General features: G+C 52.6%; 8 protein-coding genes across 8 annotated transcripts; 4 read left to right on the forward strand and 4 right to left on the reverse strand.

The window, feature by feature from the left end:
* Positions 1 to 538: 538 nt before the first annotated feature.
* On the forward strand, positions 539 to 2,479 carry J4E87_003179 (uncharacterized protein; the record flags this gene model as incomplete). Its single annotated transcript, XM_049374812.1, has 2 exons — positions 539 to 1,816; positions 1,874 to 2,479. 2 exons carry the CDS (start codon positions 539 to 541, stop codon positions 2,477 to 2,479), a joined length of 1,884 nt encoding a protein of 627 aa, XP_049235803.1.
* A 357-nt stretch (positions 2,480 to 2,836) lies between these two features.
* J4E87_003180 (uncharacterized protein) lies at positions 2,837 to 3,273 on the reverse strand (the record flags this gene model as incomplete). Its single annotated transcript, XM_049374813.1, has 2 exons — positions 2,837 to 2,839; positions 2,890 to 3,273. 2 exons carry the CDS (start codon positions 3,271 to 3,273, stop codon positions 2,837 to 2,839), a joined length of 387 nt encoding a protein of 128 aa, XP_049235804.1.
* A 1,878-nt stretch (positions 3,274 to 5,151) lies between these two features.
* On the forward strand, positions 5,152 to 6,479 carry J4E87_003181 (uncharacterized protein; the record flags this gene model as incomplete). The annotated part of the gene is made up of 7 exons (XM_049374814.1): positions 5,152 to 5,378; positions 5,425 to 5,531; positions 5,595 to 5,659; positions 5,705 to 5,877; positions 5,940 to 6,267; positions 6,326 to 6,392; positions 6,448 to 6,479. The coding sequence occupies 7 exons, from the start codon at positions 5,152 to 5,154 to the stop codon at positions 6,477 to 6,479; spliced, it is 999 nt and encodes a 332-aa protein (XP_049235805.1).
* A 1,888-nt stretch (positions 6,480 to 8,367) lies between these two features.
* J4E87_003182 (uncharacterized protein) lies at positions 8,368 to 8,976 on the forward strand (the record flags this gene model as incomplete). Its single annotated transcript, XM_049374815.1, has 2 exons — positions 8,368 to 8,409; positions 8,647 to 8,976. 2 exons carry the CDS (start codon positions 8,368 to 8,370, stop codon positions 8,974 to 8,976), a joined length of 372 nt encoding a protein of 123 aa, XP_049235806.1.
* A 1,505-nt stretch (positions 8,977 to 10,481) lies between these two features.
* On the reverse strand, positions 10,482 to 10,721 carry J4E87_003183 (uncharacterized protein; the record flags this gene model as incomplete). Its single annotated transcript, XM_049374816.1, has 1 exon — positions 10,482 to 10,721. One exon carries the CDS (start codon positions 10,719 to 10,721, stop codon positions 10,482 to 10,484), a length of 240 nt encoding a protein of 79 aa, XP_049235807.1.
* Positions 10,722 to 11,682: 961 nt separating this feature from the next.
* Positions 11,683 to 12,429, forward strand: J4E87_003184 (uncharacterized protein; the record flags this gene model as incomplete). Its single annotated transcript, XM_049374817.1, has 1 exon — positions 11,683 to 12,429. The coding sequence occupies one exon, from the start codon at positions 11,683 to 11,685 to the stop codon at positions 12,427 to 12,429; it is 747 nt and encodes a 248-aa protein (XP_049235808.1).
* Positions 12,430 to 12,702: 273 nt separating this feature from the next.
* J4E87_003185 (uncharacterized protein) lies at positions 12,703 to 15,628 on the reverse strand (the record flags this gene model as incomplete). Its single annotated transcript, XM_049374818.1, is given in 5 exon segments — positions 12,703 to 12,741; positions 12,755 to 13,929; positions 14,370 to 14,579; positions 14,673 to 15,012; positions 15,077 to 15,628. 5 exon segments carry the CDS (start codon positions 15,626 to 15,628, stop codon positions 12,703 to 12,705), a joined length of 2,316 nt encoding a protein of 771 aa, XP_049235809.1.
* Positions 15,629 to 16,109: 481 nt separating this feature from the next.
* On the reverse strand, positions 16,110 to 18,188 carry J4E87_003186 (uncharacterized protein; the record flags this gene model as incomplete). Its single annotated transcript, XM_049374819.1, has 2 exons — positions 16,110 to 18,082; positions 18,152 to 18,188. The coding sequence occupies 2 exons, from the start codon at positions 18,186 to 18,188 to the stop codon at positions 16,110 to 16,112; spliced, it is 2,010 nt and encodes a 669-aa protein (XP_049235810.1).
* Between the last annotated feature and the right edge of the window lie 556 nt (positions 18,189 to 18,744).

Genomic DNA, 18,744 nt, shown 5'->3' on the forward strand with positions numbered 1-18,744 from the left:
TCGTGCAAACAAAGCAAACTCAACCCCATCCCGAGTTGATTTGGCCCGCTGGCCCGCCCGCTTGTCGTTCTCACACGACAGCAATCAGGTGTGTCTGCTGATCTGATTCCTACCATCTCGCGTCAAACCAAACCACGATCCTAATCTCCGCACCTCGATGCCAGCTTACGTCGCCGAGACGGATCAAACTGCACTCCACCCTCTCCTCTTGTCGGGTCAAACCATGCTTTGCCCTCTCCATCGAACCGCAAATGCTGCTCTCTTGCGCTCAAACCAAAACATGTCGCTGCTTCGGTGTCAAACCAAACCTCATGGGCGCTTGCATACAAAAGAGATTCGGTGTCGCGCTCGCCCTGTAGACGTATCGAGTCGCTTTCCACTCGCAGTCCAAGTTGCATGAATTCAGTTGCTGTCTCCATCTCAACATTTGACCCCAAGACTTACCATCTGTGCATTGACAGCTCATACGACCGATCCCTCCCAGCCCTGTTTGGCTCCTACCGTCTGGCCCGTCTGATCTCGGGGGATACGAACCACGATGCGGGCAAACGTCGACGCGCCATACTACCAGATGCGCCCCGGCCAGTTCGTCACCACGCCCAACAGTACAAACGGTGCACCGCCCCCATTCGTGTCCGACGACGATGAATATGACTTGTCTGGTCCCGCTCCCCTCGCATCGCCGCCCCAACATCATCTCAACCCACACCTGTACGCCGAACACTCTGCCCGTCAGGCGTCAGACGATCACACACTGGAGGAGAACCATAACCTTGTTGAGTTGCTGGAGGCTGCGACAGCTGCAGGTCAGGTGGCATATGCGATGGATACTGGAGATACTGGGACGGTGACCATCCCACTACAGGATAGAGGCAAGAGAAGAAGAGGTACCAGCTCCCCGGCCGAGGACGCATCGCATCATGCCGATAGGCTTGTCAACTCTAAGCGACGTAAAACTGGCGGATCTACCGATCCTCGGCTTCAGGACCATGGCCATAACATGCATGGGGTCTCTGTCGACGACACTGTACCGCCTTCCAGTGAGTCTCTATTGAACGATGCCCGTGCTGCAGGTGTACACTCAGCCGCCGCTCTCTTCCGCCGCTCCTCCGAAAGAACGTCTCGCAAGTACACACGACCGCCAATGTCGAAGCTGTTCATGTCCCTCCAGCTAAGCCCAGAGAACTTCCTTCAACTACAGGCTTTAGCAAAAGGCTACATGCTCGACACATCACATCCTGAGCGGCAGAGCTGCGTTGGAAACCGTGGTAAAGGTGATACCGACATGGTCAAGTTGCGGCTCTTCAACTGCGTCCGGGACTTCCTGAACGAAGGCGTTGGCGAGCAATTCTTTGGCGAAGATGTGGAGAAGCCGGGCGAGAAGGACGCGATTGAAGCTGCACGCGCACTAGGAGAAGACAAGAGTCCTGATGCTGGAGAAAGACTGACATGGCCAAGGGACGGGAACAAGATTATTAGCCTCGTTACTCCGTTGATGCGACGAATGGTCACGAACGAGCGGCAGCGACAGTATGCGATCGAGACTAGGAAGGGCGGCGCGAAGAAGAAAGACAAAGAAGGTAGTGCCGAAGCTGTGCTCCAGCAAGGCGATGATGATGCAGGACGTGGAGTCGAGCAGCATCCACAGCCGCTTTTCGATCACAGTTTGGAACAACATCCGACGCCGTCACAGCAGACAGCTTCATCGACACGACTCACAACCGTGACGCCGCAGGTTTCCTTCCAAGGCAGGGATGAAAAGTCGGATTCCAGAGAAGCGGTAGAGTCCAACGCAACCACACAGCCGAGTTTGAAGGTAGGGTCGATTCCTTCATGCTCTTAGTATGATTGACGCTGCTAACCCATCAAACAGTTACCCACGACCAGCCCTACCCAACCCAATCTCTCGCACATCAACATCTTCCTCGTACTTGCCTCATCGAGCGGCAGACCTGGCATCAAGCTGGACGAGAAGCGCATCACAGCCGAGCCACAAGCACACCTGGCATGGTACGACTACAACGACTTCATGAGAGAGGTCATCCTCCTCCTCAAAGCCGCCAAGGACAGATACCCCGAACTCAGCGCTGCTGTCGGATTTCGAGACGTTGAACCCGGCACAGACAATCTTCGTGGGCTCGCTGCTGCCGCCAATGCACTGCAAACGGAGCATGCTCTCCACGGAACATCGTTTCCACCCAACAGTCTCCCTCAATCATCCGAAGATGACAACGCCGCTATCCTTCCCACACCCACTTCGGCAGTGGGCACTCACCCCGTCTTTCCTGTCGACAGTCATGCGGAAACCAAGGGTCTTCCCCGTTACGCTATCAAGTCTATTGGTCCGCAGGGATGGCGCGATATTCGCAATGCGGATGATTGGTATAGTGTGCTGAGGGAGAAGGCGTTTGCTGTTTGGGCTGATGGCGTGTGTAATGTGCTTGTTGAGCTTGTGGACTTTGCTGGGGTGGTGGGGTAGGTCTGGATGTGGAACTGGGTGTTGTGGAGTATGTATTCTATGAAAACTATCGGTTACCTAAGTTCATTACTTTGGAGTTTCGTTTACATGATCTGATAACCATCTTCCTCCGAGCACTTCACTCAGTAGCTGCGGGCATCACGTACTTGGACCCGATCATGGCTCCTTTTCCCACCCTTGTCCCCCTTCTCAAGCACATCCTCCACCCACTCCTCCCGAATAACAGGACACTTCGGACACCATCTATGACCACATTGTCCAACCGCACGTCTAGCTTCACATTGGTAGGCCCGATCAGGATTGTGTGCCGTTCGCTTGATCACCGTGCCATTGTTGCATTGACAGCATTCGTAGCTCTTACTAAAGCACTTCTGCAGCCGCAAAGGGGCAGTCTTCTTATATGGACGTACAACATCTGGTTTGACAGCGGGCTTCTTGGCCTTTCCCCATTTGCGGCGCGGGTCTGCGGCGCTGTAGCCTTTTCGGAGGGGATAGCCGTTATCGGTCTTTTCGAAGTGGACGTGACGGCGATGGTTGATGTGGTTGAGGTTGGACGGAAGTATGCCTCCGCGAACGCCGTTACGGGGAGACTGAGTGGGGTGAAGGTCTTGCTTGGGTGCGGTGGGGTGAGAAAGAGGATCTTCGTTTCTTCCAGGCTTGCCGGATGGCTCCTGTATGGAATGGTTGTGTTCGTATACAGGCTTCAGCGTGCTACGTAGCTTACGCGTGCTGGCATTGGTAGATGCTTTTGGCTTCTTTTGATGGGAAACTTGTTGCTTGAATGAAGTCGCCATTGTCTCGGAGGAGAGTGGGTTGCGATAGTGGGTTTCGATGAGGGCGCTGGCGGCCTTTTCTTATAGACCGGACGGGAACTGATGGGAGTGATACCTTACTGATGATGATAGTCAGAAGAACGAGATATATATGAGCGTGATGGAGATCTTGTGATAAAGCATGAAGGCATGACTTTGTTTGCTTGGGTTCATGAGACAGTTCAGGTGGTGTCTAGTGTTTCTGACGTTATTCTATCATCTTCGCATATTTGGAGCAATGGTGTTTGAGTTGCATGGAAGGAAGTGGTAGTAGCGACAAGGTGAATACTGTCTTCTGGGGATGAGACACATGAATCATCGTCGGGTCTCGTCTGTGTCGAAAAGCGCATTCTTTTGACTGCTGTGTATATGGCGTTGCGCTGCATCGCTCCACGCTCTCCCTTCACAAAGTATACGGGTGTCTAGCAGCCGGATCAGCATGTATGCAGGTTGATCAAAGGGCACCTTCACCAGTCACCAGTTGTCTGACTACCGGGAAAGACCGTAAGAGTGACGACAGACCCTAATACCTCACTCCCACGCACGTCCCTTCCATCTCATGTCACCCCGTTCCCAAAACTGCGATAAGGTGTGTATCCCATACCAGGCGACGTGCGCTGTCCGTGATAGGCAGTCGTGCACGCCAAGCCATGGATTGTAGCGAACGTCGTTCGCCCAATTTTACCCCTCCTTGTCAGGCACACAATAAGCTTTCGGAACATGGTAGCGCGCGCACCTGCACCCTTTTCAACGTCGCCGGTTACGTCAAGCGTGCCCCGGTGTTCTGGACTGCGGAGCGCGAGATGTGGGGACATGGCCTGAGGTTTGAAGTTGGGGCATGGCGGCGTGGTTCTGTTGATGACTTTGGTCTGAGGGAGGCACTGTTTTCGGGGTTTGGTCTGCGCATGCATCCATCTGGGCTACAATCAGATTTCGAGCGCACCGACGCTACCCGCGATCATGGCACACATGACGTCGTCTTCTTCCGGTTCGCTCCTCCTGTCACTCATCTCCTTTGACAGCTTCTCAGAATGGCGTTACCGCACTGCTCGTCAATCCTCGCTGGGTTAGCACTATACGCGACACCCGTACCATGGCAGCCACTACCAATCAGTTCCTTGCATGGATATCCAACGGCCTCTACAGTCTCGCTGACATGACACCGATCTTGGCAGGGTGCCACGAACCGTAGAAACTGGATGCTCATAATCCCATGGAAGCTCCTACAATGCTCGGGTGATCGGCGGGAGAAGTCTCTATTTGAGGTACCAAGGCTACTAATCCGGGGGTGAAATCTGCCGTATAGCACCTCTGCGACTCCAGCTCTTCATGACTTGTCACGCGCGAATCTGCGTAGCAGGAAGCTAGAGTAGCTATTGAGGGCACTCGAAGAGAGCGATTGTCGGTGCGCGCGGTATTGTTACACATGTCTTCCTCCTCCGTCTATCTAGACGTACGCTCATTGACGACATTGTGCGCGAATCTCACCTCTCTACAATGCGAATGAGGACAATCTCCCTATCCGTTCCAAACGTGAAGTGCCGTGCCTCTCGGAGGTTTACGCGGGAAACAAGTGCCGAAATCTGGAATTGATTGCAATGGTATAGCACTATGACTAGGTCTTGAACATTAACGCGGGGATTTCTCAAAGTCATAGCCGTTATTGGTCGCATGCAGATGTCTTTAATCAACGGATAGAGCATTTCCACACCAGATACCATCGATGCAATGGAGCAGGGTTGACACCAAGATACCGAGAGTCGAAACTATTGACAATCCCCCAGCTTAAGATCGTGGGCGGTCCTTCACGCATCTTCCAGCAACAACACACCTACAAGAACCATACAAAGATACACGACGATGAAGTGGTACCAGATCGCCGCTCTCGCAGTGCCTACTCAGGCCGCACTACGCTTCGGATGCTCAACCTTGAGCATCCAACGGCTTGACCCGCTCGTTGAGCCAGGTAAACTTCCTTCAGCTCATGTTCATCAAATTGTTGGTGGCAATGCATTCAATGCGACTATGCAGGAAGACCCATCTACCTTGGCTACCTGCACAACGTGCACGTTCTCAGAGGACTTCAGGTTTGGCAGACTGTTCATGTCTTTCAACCGAGGCTGATAGATATAGCAATTACTGGACCGCCGCGATGTTCTTCAAACACACCAACGGCTCGTACAAGCGAGTGCCTATCATGCAGAACAGCGCCTTGCCGAACGGAATCAACGGTGGCATGAGTGAGTTCTAACTTACTACACGCAGGCGAGACATACACTGACTGGTTGTCTACCTCTTCGCAGCCATCTACTACACACAGCAAGACTTCAACGGGAATGGTAACCAGAAGATTACTGCTTTTCCCAAGGTTAGTCATACTGCGGCACATGTAACACACTACTAACCCACTCAGGGCTTCCGAATGACTGTAGGTTCGCCTACAACCAACACGGTAGAAGACGCGAAGAAACACCCAGGTCTTCGCTTCGTGTGTCTGCAAGACAAGAACACCCGCTTCCCCGAGAGCCCAGACTTCCCACCCAAGGCCTGCAAAGGTGGCATCATGACTGTGCACCACTTCCCCTCGTAAGTGTCTGCCTCGTGAACAGTTCAAGTGAGAGGGTACTGACATGGATATTAACACTCAGTTGCTGGGACGGCAAGAACGTCGACTCGCCCAACCACCAGGATCACATGTACAACACAGCCAAGGAAGCATTCGCGGTTGCCGGCGCATGTCCGTCTTCACATCCAGTGCGCATGCCACAGGTTGCCTATGAGACACTCTGGGATACTACCCAGTTCAGCAACATGTGGCCCAAGGATGGCTCCAACCCCTTCTTCCTTTCTTACAACGACAACAAGGGCTATGGTACCCATGCGGATTACCTCTTTGGTTGGAAAGACGACAGTCTACAGAAGGCGATGGACAACAACTGCATGTTTCAAGCTTGCGAGAATGGAAGACCTTTGAAGGTATGTGATGCAGTGTGGGTTCATGAAGCATGTTGTGGCTGCTAACAAGGAGTTGTAGAGTCAGAATGTTCAGGCCATGAACCAATGCCAAGTTAAGAGCGCTATCAAGGAGAATATCGATGGCTGTAAGTTGTTCTTTCAGTCACGCTGTGACGTTTTCGTGCTGACAACCCTTATCAGGGCTTGACCATATGCCCGGTATGGCGATGTAGATGAGCGGTAAGGAGCAGCACGAGTCAAGGCTCGTACTTTCGGCGATACCAAATTGTGATCTACTTCATCTTCGGACTTCGTATCTACACAAATTCAGTCGTTTCTGAGTCGCGCCTTTTCGTCACGTGTGCCATGTCCTCGGAGATGTCTTTGTCTCTAGAAACGATGTTGATGAAGACTGTCCCGCATCACAGTCTAGACTTTTCGGCAAGCGAACCCGCAAGCCATCGTACATGCTTTTTCTCTCATCCAGACCCTCAAACGCCACATTCCAGCCCATCCAGACATACATACCATGCAGTGCTCGCCTCCTCCATCGTGAGCCTCAGATATAGACACAGCTTACGCACTAGATCATGCGCGCGACACCGTTCAGTGATATGCATAGCTCAGCGGTTTCACCACCAGGATGGTGCTCCGATGCAGCCCGACCTTCGCGCTGGCTCCACCGCGATACCATGTGCCAGGAACCCGCAATTGTCAGACAGCGGCGGGCCGTGCGTCCACGGAAACCACGTTGCGGCCACGTGGTGAGCATGCATTTTCATGCAGGCGCTCGGACGTTGGATGAAAGGTTCTGTCGTGCTGCCGCTTTGGGGAGCATGTGGGGTTGGGCAGGCGATTGCGCATGTGAGGATGTGGTTGGAAGGCGTATGGGTTGGTGGGCAATGGGGGACGGGGTTGAAGCTTGGGGTCGCTTTGGCTACTGGTGGGTGGGCAAACCTTATCGGCGACGCATCTGCAAGATCATTTTGACGTGCATTTCTTCACATGCGCTCGCCAAATGCCAGATGCGGTGGTCGAGATTAACTGGAATGGAAAGGGGGCGGCACTCTGTGCCTTGACGTTTAGCTGCTCATTGCCAGACTGCAGCGTCCTCTGGTGCCCAAACGCCTGGGCGAGCTGGTTAACTAGTGCGAGGGATCAGCTGCAGTCACTTCAAAGAAGCCGACGCTGCATTGATTAACCCAAGGACTTCGGGCTGACGGATGACTGGGGATGCGATACTGTCGATATTCACTGCTCCCGTTTCGCGAGGAATGGATGTCTCATAGATAATGCAAGGAGTTCTTCAGTCAGGGAACAAGTGCATGGCTCATGGCAGGACCAAACCAGGAGCGGCAATGCGCGGGCACCGGTGGAGACGAAGCTAAACCTAAGCAACACGGGGCCCTGTAGCGGCCAACGTGGGTTCTGGGTTCCCGCAGAAAAACGTGGCATAGGCGATGCAAGCGTGGGCGGTGGTCAAGGGGATTGGTCGGGTGTCGCGGTCGGCGTGAATGGCTTGAGTGGAGGCTGACTGCATGCAACTCACTCAGCACTTTATCGAAATGCAAGTATCCCTAGATGCAGTATCCTTACGTGCGGCCGTTTCAGAGCCGTCTGGTGGTTGCCATGATGCCGGTGGTGGTAGTGGTAGAGGGGTCGCTCTTTCCTTGCTTACAGCCGCCGCTGCCTACATAACCGCGTCGTGTTCGTCGGCGGCGGGCCTTCTGCTACGCGTCTTGACCACGCACATGCCGCTGCTTGTCTGCAAGGCTGACGTCTTAGAATCCTACCAAACATCACCGCCGCCCGTTGCGACTCGCTAACCGTGGTGCCCCTGCGCGTGCATCTTGCTACTCACGACGCCCCTTGCCGATCTGGGCCCTTTGAAACGCGCAGGAGTAAGGCAGGCTGAGCACAGGACTTCTACCGACTACAACACCCATCTCCTCGCTTTTCTCTACAGACCCAGCACGGACACCGGCCTCTGACTGCTCTGTTTGCGTGCGCCCTCTCTTATACCCTTCAATCGCCGTCGTACGATTGAATTTCCGGCGACCTAGCAAGCAGCACGCTATCCCCGCCCACCTACTAACCACCGGACTCGCCGTGGCGCGCATCATGACAAACTCTCTTGAGTCCTCGCGGCCCATGCTTGCCAACGTAAGTCATTCTCCCGTATCCACTGCCCGTTTCAGACGTCCCCTGCGTGTGGTCGATGCTCGCCGAGGAGCACCTGCACTGCGTGCTTGACATTCACTCCTTTGCGCCTTCCCCTCCCTTCACACTCACCACACAAACACCTGCCTTTGCGCTCCAACACGCCCGCCCCAACACAAACACGCACACCCCTCGGCGACCATGTCGGAACAAGCACAGTCACAGTCTAACGAGAAGAAGTCGGCCGCCAACCGCGCATCCACCCGCATGTCCACCTACAGCGCCACACCCACCCTCACACCCTCCATCGCGCCCTCGCACCTGTCGCAAGCCTCGTCAACAGCCGGCGACCCCAAGTCACACGACATCAAGACATGGAACGCGGGATTTGACCGCCTCGAAGACAAGCGCCTGGTCCAACAACGGTACGCCCTCAACGAGCGCAAGACAGACGACATGAGCAAGCTGGCGCTGGGAGCAAAGCTGGACCGCGCACTCGCACGTCGCATGTCAGGTCAAGACGCCGTCTTCCGGCCAAAGGGTGCAGAGAAGAAGGAGATTCAGACATAAAGCATGAGGATTGTCGCAAACACCACTTTTCATCTTTTTCGTTCAGGGAAGCCGCGATTCGACAGCTGCTCGCAGCCACAGCCGGCCATGCAACACGGTCACATTCCTTATGGGGCACGGATTTTGGGGGGTTTAGCATGCGAGATATCTGTTCTCGCGCGAGAGGGAGCCACACGCAGGTACAATCGAGGGGCCAGGCGGCGTGTTGCTAGGCCTGGGCGACAGCCGGATCCGCAGCAGGACACAAAGGCTGCGAGTTGCTGCTAAGGAGGACCATTCATCACTCTCCGAGACATGACGGCTTCGGATTGAGAGCTTTCTTCGACACTACTATACCAAGGCGTTACATTTCCTACTACTAATTCCATTTTCCCGTTCCAATGCTGCATGTTGTACTCTTCACGGGCTTTTCTACGTCTCCTAGCGCCTGCCTCCTTTCACATTTATCTACTGAAATGCGAATGACTACGAAACTCCCCTTTGCCTATCAGTATCAGTATCTCTGCACGTGAAAATCGCCTCATTGTACAGTCTGAATCGCAAAACGCGCGTCTCGCAATCAATCCCACGCCAACCCGTCCCGCACCACACATAATCATCATCATCATCATCATGCCAGCCCTGCCGCCAATTAATCATTAATCACCTGCACGCGGCACGTCAAACGTCAGTTGTCAACCCACGCGGCTCGGCACACGCTGCATGCGTGTTGATCCCTTTTGCACGCGCTTTGTTTGTTTGGCGCCGTGCTGATCACCATAACCTGCATTACTGTTTCCGCGCCTTGCTGGCGTCATTGTGGAGAAGGAGGATGGGTAAGGGGTTTTGCTGGTCCGCTGGTTTGCTGCCCCCCTAAGATCGGCGCTCGGAAGGGCTGTTTTTGGGTTGGTGGGTTTGGTGGGTTTAGGACGGATTGGATGGACCCCGAGTGGCGGAGTTGGGTCCGCGTTTGACAGACTTGACAGGAGGGAGGGAGGGTAAGCCGTTGGTGCTATTGGAAGGGTAGAGTTATCGATGTGATGGAGTAGTTTATTGTGTGTGAAGTTTTTTTCTTTTCTGAGTTGTTGTATGGGCTAAGGAAGGTTTTCGCGGAGGGAACGGAGTTGGTGTTTTTCGATAGATGCATTCGCTTTCGTGAACTTTGTTGTTCGCTACATGTACTATTGGCTGCGTCTGCCTGTTTATTTTCAGATACGCATACGGGTTTCGCATGGTGGTGCCCCATCCTAGAGTATTGGGCATATCTAGTCACGTTAGGCGCGCGTTGCTCCGTTTTCCATCCAAATCCGATGCCATCCTCCGAGTAGCGACAACAGGATGGAGTTGGGATTTGGACAGGTGTTGTGTACAGCTACTTCCAACATCGTTCGTATGTTTTTGCTTAGCTTTGTAACATGTCCCGTCCGTCTAGATATCCCACAACCCATTGCATTCTCCATTTCCGCTCCTCCTCCCCCTTCCTCAGCAAAACTCTCCCTTCTATCAATTCCTCCGATCCTACCACTCTACCAAAATTTCCCAGTCTTCCTCCGCTCGTTGGCCAACTCCAATTGTTCTCTGATCCCCCTCAACTCTCCTCTGTGCCTTTCGTGTGTCTCCTCCAGTAACCTCGCGTGCTCTTTCTTCAATTCCACGAACTCCTCTTCTAACTTCTCATGCCATGGGTAGAGCACGAAGATTTGGAAGCAGAGCGCTGAAGATCCGATGAGGAAGTTTGTGAGCGAGAAGGTGCGGGTTATCATCATGGCGAAACCGGTTGAGCTCGGCGCTTGTCGAACTGTTCTAATGGAAGGGTTCAATAAAGAGGAGCGTCTGTTAATGTGTAGAGGTGCAGATTCCCAGGATAGGTATCGTAAGGAGGAGACGTTCTTTGGTGTTTGATTTGTGTGGTACACTTCCTGCGCCAGTGGACCCGGGTGGTGATGGACTCCTCGATCGCGAAGGCCTCGGAAGTAATGTCGAGCAAAGAACAAAGAGTATGAAATGGGAGGAATACGCGGTAAAAGGAAGGAGACCGCCAGCTGCGCGTACAAGTTGCACTTTACGACCCAAAATTCGCTCAGCATCAAGTCACATGCAATACCACCTTACACTCCAATTGGAACTTTGTCTTGAAAAGTGGCATGATGGTTGCTGTTTTGGGCCAAATGGGACTAAAGCCGAAAGAAAATCAGACCACCGCGCGAAACGAACGGCATGGCTATGCATCGGCGTACTGGTACATTATCGGCGATCGAGAGCTATCTTCTTTGTTTGAACCTGCAGCATAGAAGAGAAGGAAGGAGTTCATGTGTCACAAGAGATCCAGTTTGGTGGTGCGTCGTGGTGATGATGGTTGCGGGAGGCACGCGACACCCTGAGCGTGTACTAGCGCCGCGCTAACCCGGATGCCAACGCGCCCTGGAAGTGGGAAGAGCTCTCCACATCTTTGCTACATTGCAAGCTGAACAACTGCTCTTTCATTTCGAATGCATTCTTTTGATAGAAATATCCAATTACCTTCGGAATCCTGGCAGTCAAACAGCAGACCCTAATGACGTCCTCTTCAGCTACTTCAACCATACGTCATCATGATACGAGTCCACGGGACCATCGGTAGTGCGGGTATAGCGCATCTATGTAAGCAGTGATACTGCAGCATCGATGCCTCCTGTTCAAGAAATCTCACATACGAGAGGCGCTGCAAAGTGAAAGCAAAAACACAAAATGACGACCCCCAACATCGAGCTCCTCACAGCGGCCACACCCAACGGCCAAAAGATCTCAATTTTCCTCGAAGAACTCGGCATCCCCTACAAGACCACCGCCATCGATCTATCCAAAGATGAGCAGAAGTCCGCCTCATTTCTCAAAGTCAACCCCAACGGTCGCATACCCGCGATTGTAGACCACAGCCGCGACTCATACCCCGTCTTTGAATCTGGAGCCATCTTCCTGTATCTCGCCGAACACTATGACAAAGACTTCAACTTCAGCTTCCAGGATAGCGACGAGCGGATGGATATGATACAGTGGCTCTTCTTCCAGAACGCCGGCGTGGGCCCAATGCAAGGACAAGCGAACCATTTTGTGCGCTACGCGCCCGAGAAGATTGACTATGGCACAAAGAGATACAAGAATGAGACAAAGCGCCTCTACTCGGTACTAGAAGCGCGACTCCAGGATAGAGACTATCTTGCAGGCAAAGGCCGCGGCAAGTACAGTATTGCGGATATCACGACCTTTACATGGGTTCGGTGGGCACCATGGGCGGGAATTGAGATGACCAAGTTTCCGAAGCTAAAGAAGTGGTGCGAGGAGATTGAGGAGAGAGATGCGGTCAAGAGAGGGCTTTTGGTGCCGTCGGGCGAAGATCAAATTGAGAAGTTGAGGAGGAATCCTGATGTGCAGGATCCGTTTAAAGCGTGGGTGAGGAAGGGCCAGAAGGAGATCGCGGATACGCATGGGAACTAGTAAGCCCATAGTGCAAAACGTTGCTAAAGATAGTACCCAGGCAAGTATACATTGCCTCGGAAGCTATCTAGTTGTTAACAATTAATAGTATGTATGTAGCAACGTGCAATCCGAGTCCTAGCCACCCATAGTGCCCCTACGGCATGAACCTACGTATGATCCTCAGCATACTCCCATTCTCATGAACGAGATCGAAAAAACCTTCCTCACGGTTGCAGGAAATATCATGGAGGAAGGCAGGACAGAGTTCCCGAGCTGTCAAGGTTCCGTCCTTCAGAAATTGAAAGATAGTGCCACTCGGGAGATTGGGATCTAAAGGACATACCGAGGTGTCCTCCTTTATGATCATCTTATGACCACGATCGATAGGTCCAATACGAGTTTGATACGGCTCTGCATCGGTGGGCCGGAAATACTGTATTTCCAATAAGTCATGTTCACCGAATCCCTCGGTAACACCCATAAGGTGACCGTAAGGGAAATTTATCTCGAGTGGGCGTTGGCTGGCGAAGAAGGTCGGTGAGGCCCAATGGTTGATTCCTCGGTAAAGCATCTTACGGAAACGGACCAGCTGGAGCCAGCGGGGGATGTTTGTTCCTCGATACCACACGTCCTCATCGGGGCGTCTGCGTGCTGTTAATAGAGAAGTCAGGACATGGTAGGCAATGAGCCAACGAGTTTTGCCCTGCAAATCCTCGACGTGTTGGGGGAAGGCAGACTGGTCGTAGTACATGAGGGCGGCGCGGATACATTGCATGACAATTTCGCCTTGTTGGTGATCTAGTAGCTCTGTAGCCTTTATACACAGCTCTGAGTTGTCAGGTTCGTGCGCAAAGAGCGCAGTGATAGCTGCGCGACCTTCGTCTGTGAGACCTGTAATCTTGCGAGACGGTGGTTCGGCATAACCAAAAAGCTCAGTAAACACTGCGCGACCCGCATCTACGATCGACAGTGGTTTCTTATAGCTTTTTGACTGCTCGATAATCTGAGATGCATTGCGGTAGTACCATTCGTCCAAGAAACGCGGAAGAGCAGACCAGAAACCGTCTTTCTGCAAGGCGTCCTCGATAGTCGGGCCAGAAGGATACAGCAGCTGTGGATCTTCGGTCTTGTCGTCGTTGTATTCAATATGGATATGAAGTGCCACAATGCTGTCATAGAGTTGCGTAGTTTGCTGGTAGACACTGGCCGGGTTATTCGGGGGCTTCGTAGGCGGCTGTGGGATCTTCTCGAAGAGCTCACGACGGCAAAATGGACACAGATTGCTGACCTCCTCTCCGTCTTCCGTTGCAAAGGTTATGAGAAGACAGTCTTTGTGAAGAGGATGTCGAGAGCAGTGAGGGCTTGGCTCAACGACTTCCTGGGCCGGATACTCCCACTCACCACGACATATAGCACACGTTGGCTCGTCCGCTGGAGGTGCGACTGAGCGTAGGTTGGCAATATATTCTTGTTTCGGCGGGAGCCATTCGAGCTCAGCGACGGTTTCGTCGCCGTATTCTGTAGGCATCCTGGTCTGGCGACGCGCGATCGAGAAAGTGGTGTGATGGGTGAACAGGAAGTGGATAATCACTTAACTGTCCAGAGTAGGAGCTCGTGTGCCAACAATGCGCAATGGCTATGTTGTGAAAGTACAAGAATTGAGATGTGGAAACGTGTTCTGCCGACTACATTAGTGTACAAGATAAATAGACAAAATCATGAGGTAGTGTGGACTTCCAGGACATAGGTGTTTAGTTCTTTTCCTGTATGAGATGCTCCTTCAGTGGAGTAGCCAAAGCATCTAATCTGAACTCACCATGCAAAGCCTATATCCATCGTTTGTGACCGAGTCTAAGCCCATATGATATGTCTTCTAACCAGATTCACCTCCTCGAAGGTCGAATTTGCACGTTCGCCACCCTTCCAACTATTGATATCCAGCGGTGAGACTGCCGCACTTTTCAACGACCTTTTCTCCGCGCAATCTGGATCTTCAATAGGCTCGGGAGGTTCTGTCGGGGGCGCTCGCTCAACCTTTACAAGCATCGAAACCGTATTCAAATCCCCATTCGGTATGAAAACACGGATCTCAGTGACCCATCGATTGTGGCCAAACTGAGTCTTGTGTTGGAGGAGGAAAAACATCACCATTACAAGGTTCGGCGATCCTAGAGACTGGTAGTTAGTGCATATCCAGTGACTGTTGAGAACTTGAGAGCTTCTGGTGAACATATCGAAGAAAGCTGCAATCGTATACATACCCAGCAGAGCAATGAAGTTCTCATTATCAGCTCTAAAGGTGTATCCTGGCGCCTTCGGTACAGCATTCTGTCCCATGGCTCTACTGATGATCTTGCGCGTTTCCGGGTTCACAACTGCCACCGTGAAGAAGTAGTTGATGTTGGACAGGCTTTCTTTGCTATGCCTATTCCAGAGACCCCAGGTAAGATCCGAGGTTCTTTGGAGTTTAGGCATCTCGTCCGGCTTGACGGAGGGTACGTTCCATAGCGTTCTCGCCGCGTACGTGGGGCTCTCAAGGGTCAGGAAGAAGATAATACCAGCCTTTGGATTTATTCCAATGGTGGAATCCGCGCCGGTAACCTAGAGCAATGTCAGCTGCATTGCGTCAAGTTTTAGCCATATCATATTCTACGTGCTCACGTACCCTGTATCTGCGCCCCTCAACTTTGTAGTATTGTTCCCTAGGATCTTCTGGGACTTCACCGTTCTCATCTTTCTCCAAGGTAGGCCCGTCTTGATGTTGGATTGTGTGACAGATGTTGTCCCCTCCATCACGTGAATCTCTATCATCTGCATGTAGCTCTTTGAGCATATCTTGGAGGCCGTGGTTTTCTTGCCCCATGACACAGTTTTCGTCAGAGTCTTCAACTTCCGGGTAGTCAGGTTCCGAGTAGCCCCAAAGTGCTAGTTCGCGTTTGAGGGTTCCATCCCAGGGAGTTTCCATTGGTAAATAGAGTTTAATAGCCTCTGGAAGGTTCAAGCTCGTGGCTAGTATCAACATCCGGCCTTTGGTTAAGGCAGCATTCCATAGAACGTCATCGGCGGGTTCTGTCGTCTCGGTGTCAACTAATACGGCGGTTTCGATCCTGTCTTCGTCGATAGCAGCGCTGGAGACATTGGAGTAAGACGAGTCGAAGACGTTAGCGGTGGCAAAGGCGAGAAAGAAAGCACCGAGCGCCAAGAGCTTCGAGTTCATCAGGGTAGAATCTAACCCTGGTGGAGGTATTTGCGAGAGTTAAATCGTTTCCAGAGTGGAGCTCCCTGGGTACATATTTAAGTAGCTGGCGCGTAAAGGCCACACAGGTCCGGGCTTTTTGCGTTGGTAGCAATGAAAGGTCGACCAGTGCGAAAGAGCAGAAGCTTTTTTATTCCCTGTCGGAAATTTGATACACGAACGAAATGAAACGTTGTAGCTACCGAGAGTCACTATATCTCACACCGTGTGGATTTACTTCCTCAACCGGCGTTTTTGATCCGAGTACCCCAAAGACGAATGCTACCTAGATACACGTGCATGTGCGAATGGATCTCTCTGGGTAGACGAGATGTCGTTGCAGCCTTCGAGATAGTTTTTAAGTAGAAACGTAGACAAAGATGGTGAAAGGAGTTGCTGATTTGGTTACGAGCAGATGAATGCAACATAGGTCATGGCCGGTATCTGCACGACATAGTTAAGCCTAGTAATTCTCGCCATCGCCTTCCTCGTCATCGTCATCGTCATCGTCATCGTCATCTCCACCTTCATCATCACAATCATCCGACGCCCATGACGAGTACCACTCGTTATCCATATCGCGTACAGTATTGGTACCGCAGTGAACCTCGCCGCCGAAGTTGTGATGTGTGTTCCAGTCGTCGATGTAGATGACATCCATACCCACACTGGCGTACAGCGACTTGAGCTTCTCGGCAAGAACATCCGTTCCGTCCACAACGGGGCCCCAGGGGTTGGGGGCAATGTATGTGTCAAAGTCGGTCAAGACAATGCCGTTGATAACACCGGGGAAGAGCGCACCGACCTTCAGCTCATTTGTCGCGTTATCGGAAGAGTTTCCGCCAAATGTCGAGCCACTTGTCGCATTACCGGAAAGGATTGCGGAAAGGTCGCCGAAAGGATTTCCGTTGAACATCTCAGGGAGGCGAATAATCTCGTCGTCAGTAACTCCTGTTGCTTCCTTGAGGATCTGTAGATTACCCTCGATACGCTCGGCGCAGCGCTTCTGCACAGACATGAGGTTCTCATTGGCAAGCAACTCATTGATAGTGATTGGCGGAACGGGAATAGCAGCACAGGCGAAATCGGAAGTGCAGTTGTCGAATGATTGGCTATCGTTCTTGCGCGAAAAGGCGTGCTCTGAGCCGTGTCCGCTGTCCTTTAGCTGCTGGAGCATTTCGACGCCCATCATGGGATCGGTGACCATAACGGCCCAACCACGAGGTGAATCGACAGGGATGAACTGGATAAATTCGTCAACGTGGCCGATGACCAGCCAGTCTGTATCGAGAAGAAGGGGATCTTGTGTCTCTTGAGCTTGGAAGAAGGGAAGCATGAAGTGTTTCTGCTCGCCATGGTTGCCAAGAATCAGACGACCGGCAGGCCAAGCAGTGCCATTAAACTCGTAGGGAGGAATAGTCTCGATATTACCACCGGAGTTAATCTCATCGCGGGCACCACCGAGCTGCTGAACAGCGCCGATACCAGTGTCGCGGTAGTATTCGAAGAGCTGTCTGCCGGCAACACGCTCGTCCTGGGGAGAACGGATCATGATACGCAGGGTGATGGGTCCGTCGGGACCGGGCATCGAAGCGAAGCCAGGCTCCATGAAGTCCTGCGCCCAGATATCATCGCTTCCGGAGAAGAGGTAAAGTTCCTCTTCGAGGCCAGACTCGTTGACGGCTGTTTGAAGGGCTTCGGTGAAGCGAAGGATCCATGGATTGCCGGTCTCATTACCTTTGACAGCAATGACCTGCTGCACAGGGTCGAGATGAGTATGGGTGAGGACAGGTGCAGCGCGAAGCATGACATCATCAGAAGAGGCACCTATCGAGCTCTCGACATCGAAGCTAATAGTAACGCGGCCGTCCCAGCCATTGGGTCGACGGGTGTCGCGTCCGTCAACACCGAGGACAAGACCCTCACGCAGAGCGGCTGCGCTGAAAGTGGAATTGCCGTCGACATAGCTCCAGGTGCTGTTTTCGCTCGCCTTGTGGAAGATGCGGACATACTTGCGCTGCACGGGATCTTTGATGTAGATGCGACCATGAGCGTCATCGGGAAGCTCAGGCAGTGGAACTGTGCGGAGCGGAGCGAGATATTGCTCGGAGCGCATGACATTGTCAGAAGCATCGTTGCAAGCATCAATTCGCTCGTTGCTGACCGAAGGACCATTGAGGAGGGCGTTAGAGCAACGCTTGTTCGTGTCTCCAATGTTGGGGAGAAAGATGGCGCCATAGTCGGCAGTCCACTCGGTCTTGCCGTCGCAGTCCTCGCAGTCTTCCACGTCTGTGATGTCGACCGTGCCGTCTCGATTGGTATCAGCTCGGATATCGGCCTTGACCTTGCTGGTTGTAGATGCATTGGTTGGTGTTAGATCGATTGATGCGTCTGATCCACGCGAGACGACTCCGGCAAAGGCGGGACACGCAAGGCCTGATTTGAATTAGCTTTTGTCCATCTGAAAAACGATTGAGTAATGGGTAAGCTTGGTCTGATACTTACAGAGGCCTGAGAGAGCAAGAAGCGCTTGAGAACGCATCTTGAAGCTTGCTCGGAACGATGGATGTAAACTGTTCCCGACGCTTCACCGGGTGTTTATAGGATGGCCGTTCTGGAGCGAATCTTAGATATAGAACGAGATGATCTTCCACTCAGTTAAACGTTGCCTCTATATACAGCTTCCCGATAGCGAGGACGTCACCAGCCGATGCCAATCTTGTTGCCATGACGTTTCCGAAAAGGGCGTTCCGTCGACAAGACCTCGGGAGGCTGTGTTCTCTGTAGATAGGCATCATACAGCCGGCGTATAGCTTGCACAACGTTACCCGAAATGAGTCGACTCCAGTAGCTTGTTAACGAGATCAGTGGATGTTGTGGATGCCCAGGTGTTGTCGCAGTGGAGACGGAGGTGATGACAGTCAAATTGGCGTTTCCGACCGGCGGATTATACGCTGGAGCCAATCACGGTCGTCGTGTCGGGCCGATAAGATGAACTAGAACGCATGATCGGGACTCCCATCTCCTTGTTCTTCTTCCTAACAATTGCGCGTCCTCAGCCCTTACTTCGACTGTGGCTTCTTTGAAAAATAGCACCG

The sequence above is a fragment of the Alternaria ethzedia genome (assembly GCF_023757985.1).
Source record: "Alternaria ethzedia strain BMP 0044 chromosome Unknown scaffold_5, whole genome shotgun sequence".
In the NCBI taxonomy this organism is placed as follows: Eukaryota; Fungi; Ascomycota; class Dothideomycetes; order Pleosporales; family Pleosporaceae; genus Alternaria; species Alternaria ethzedia.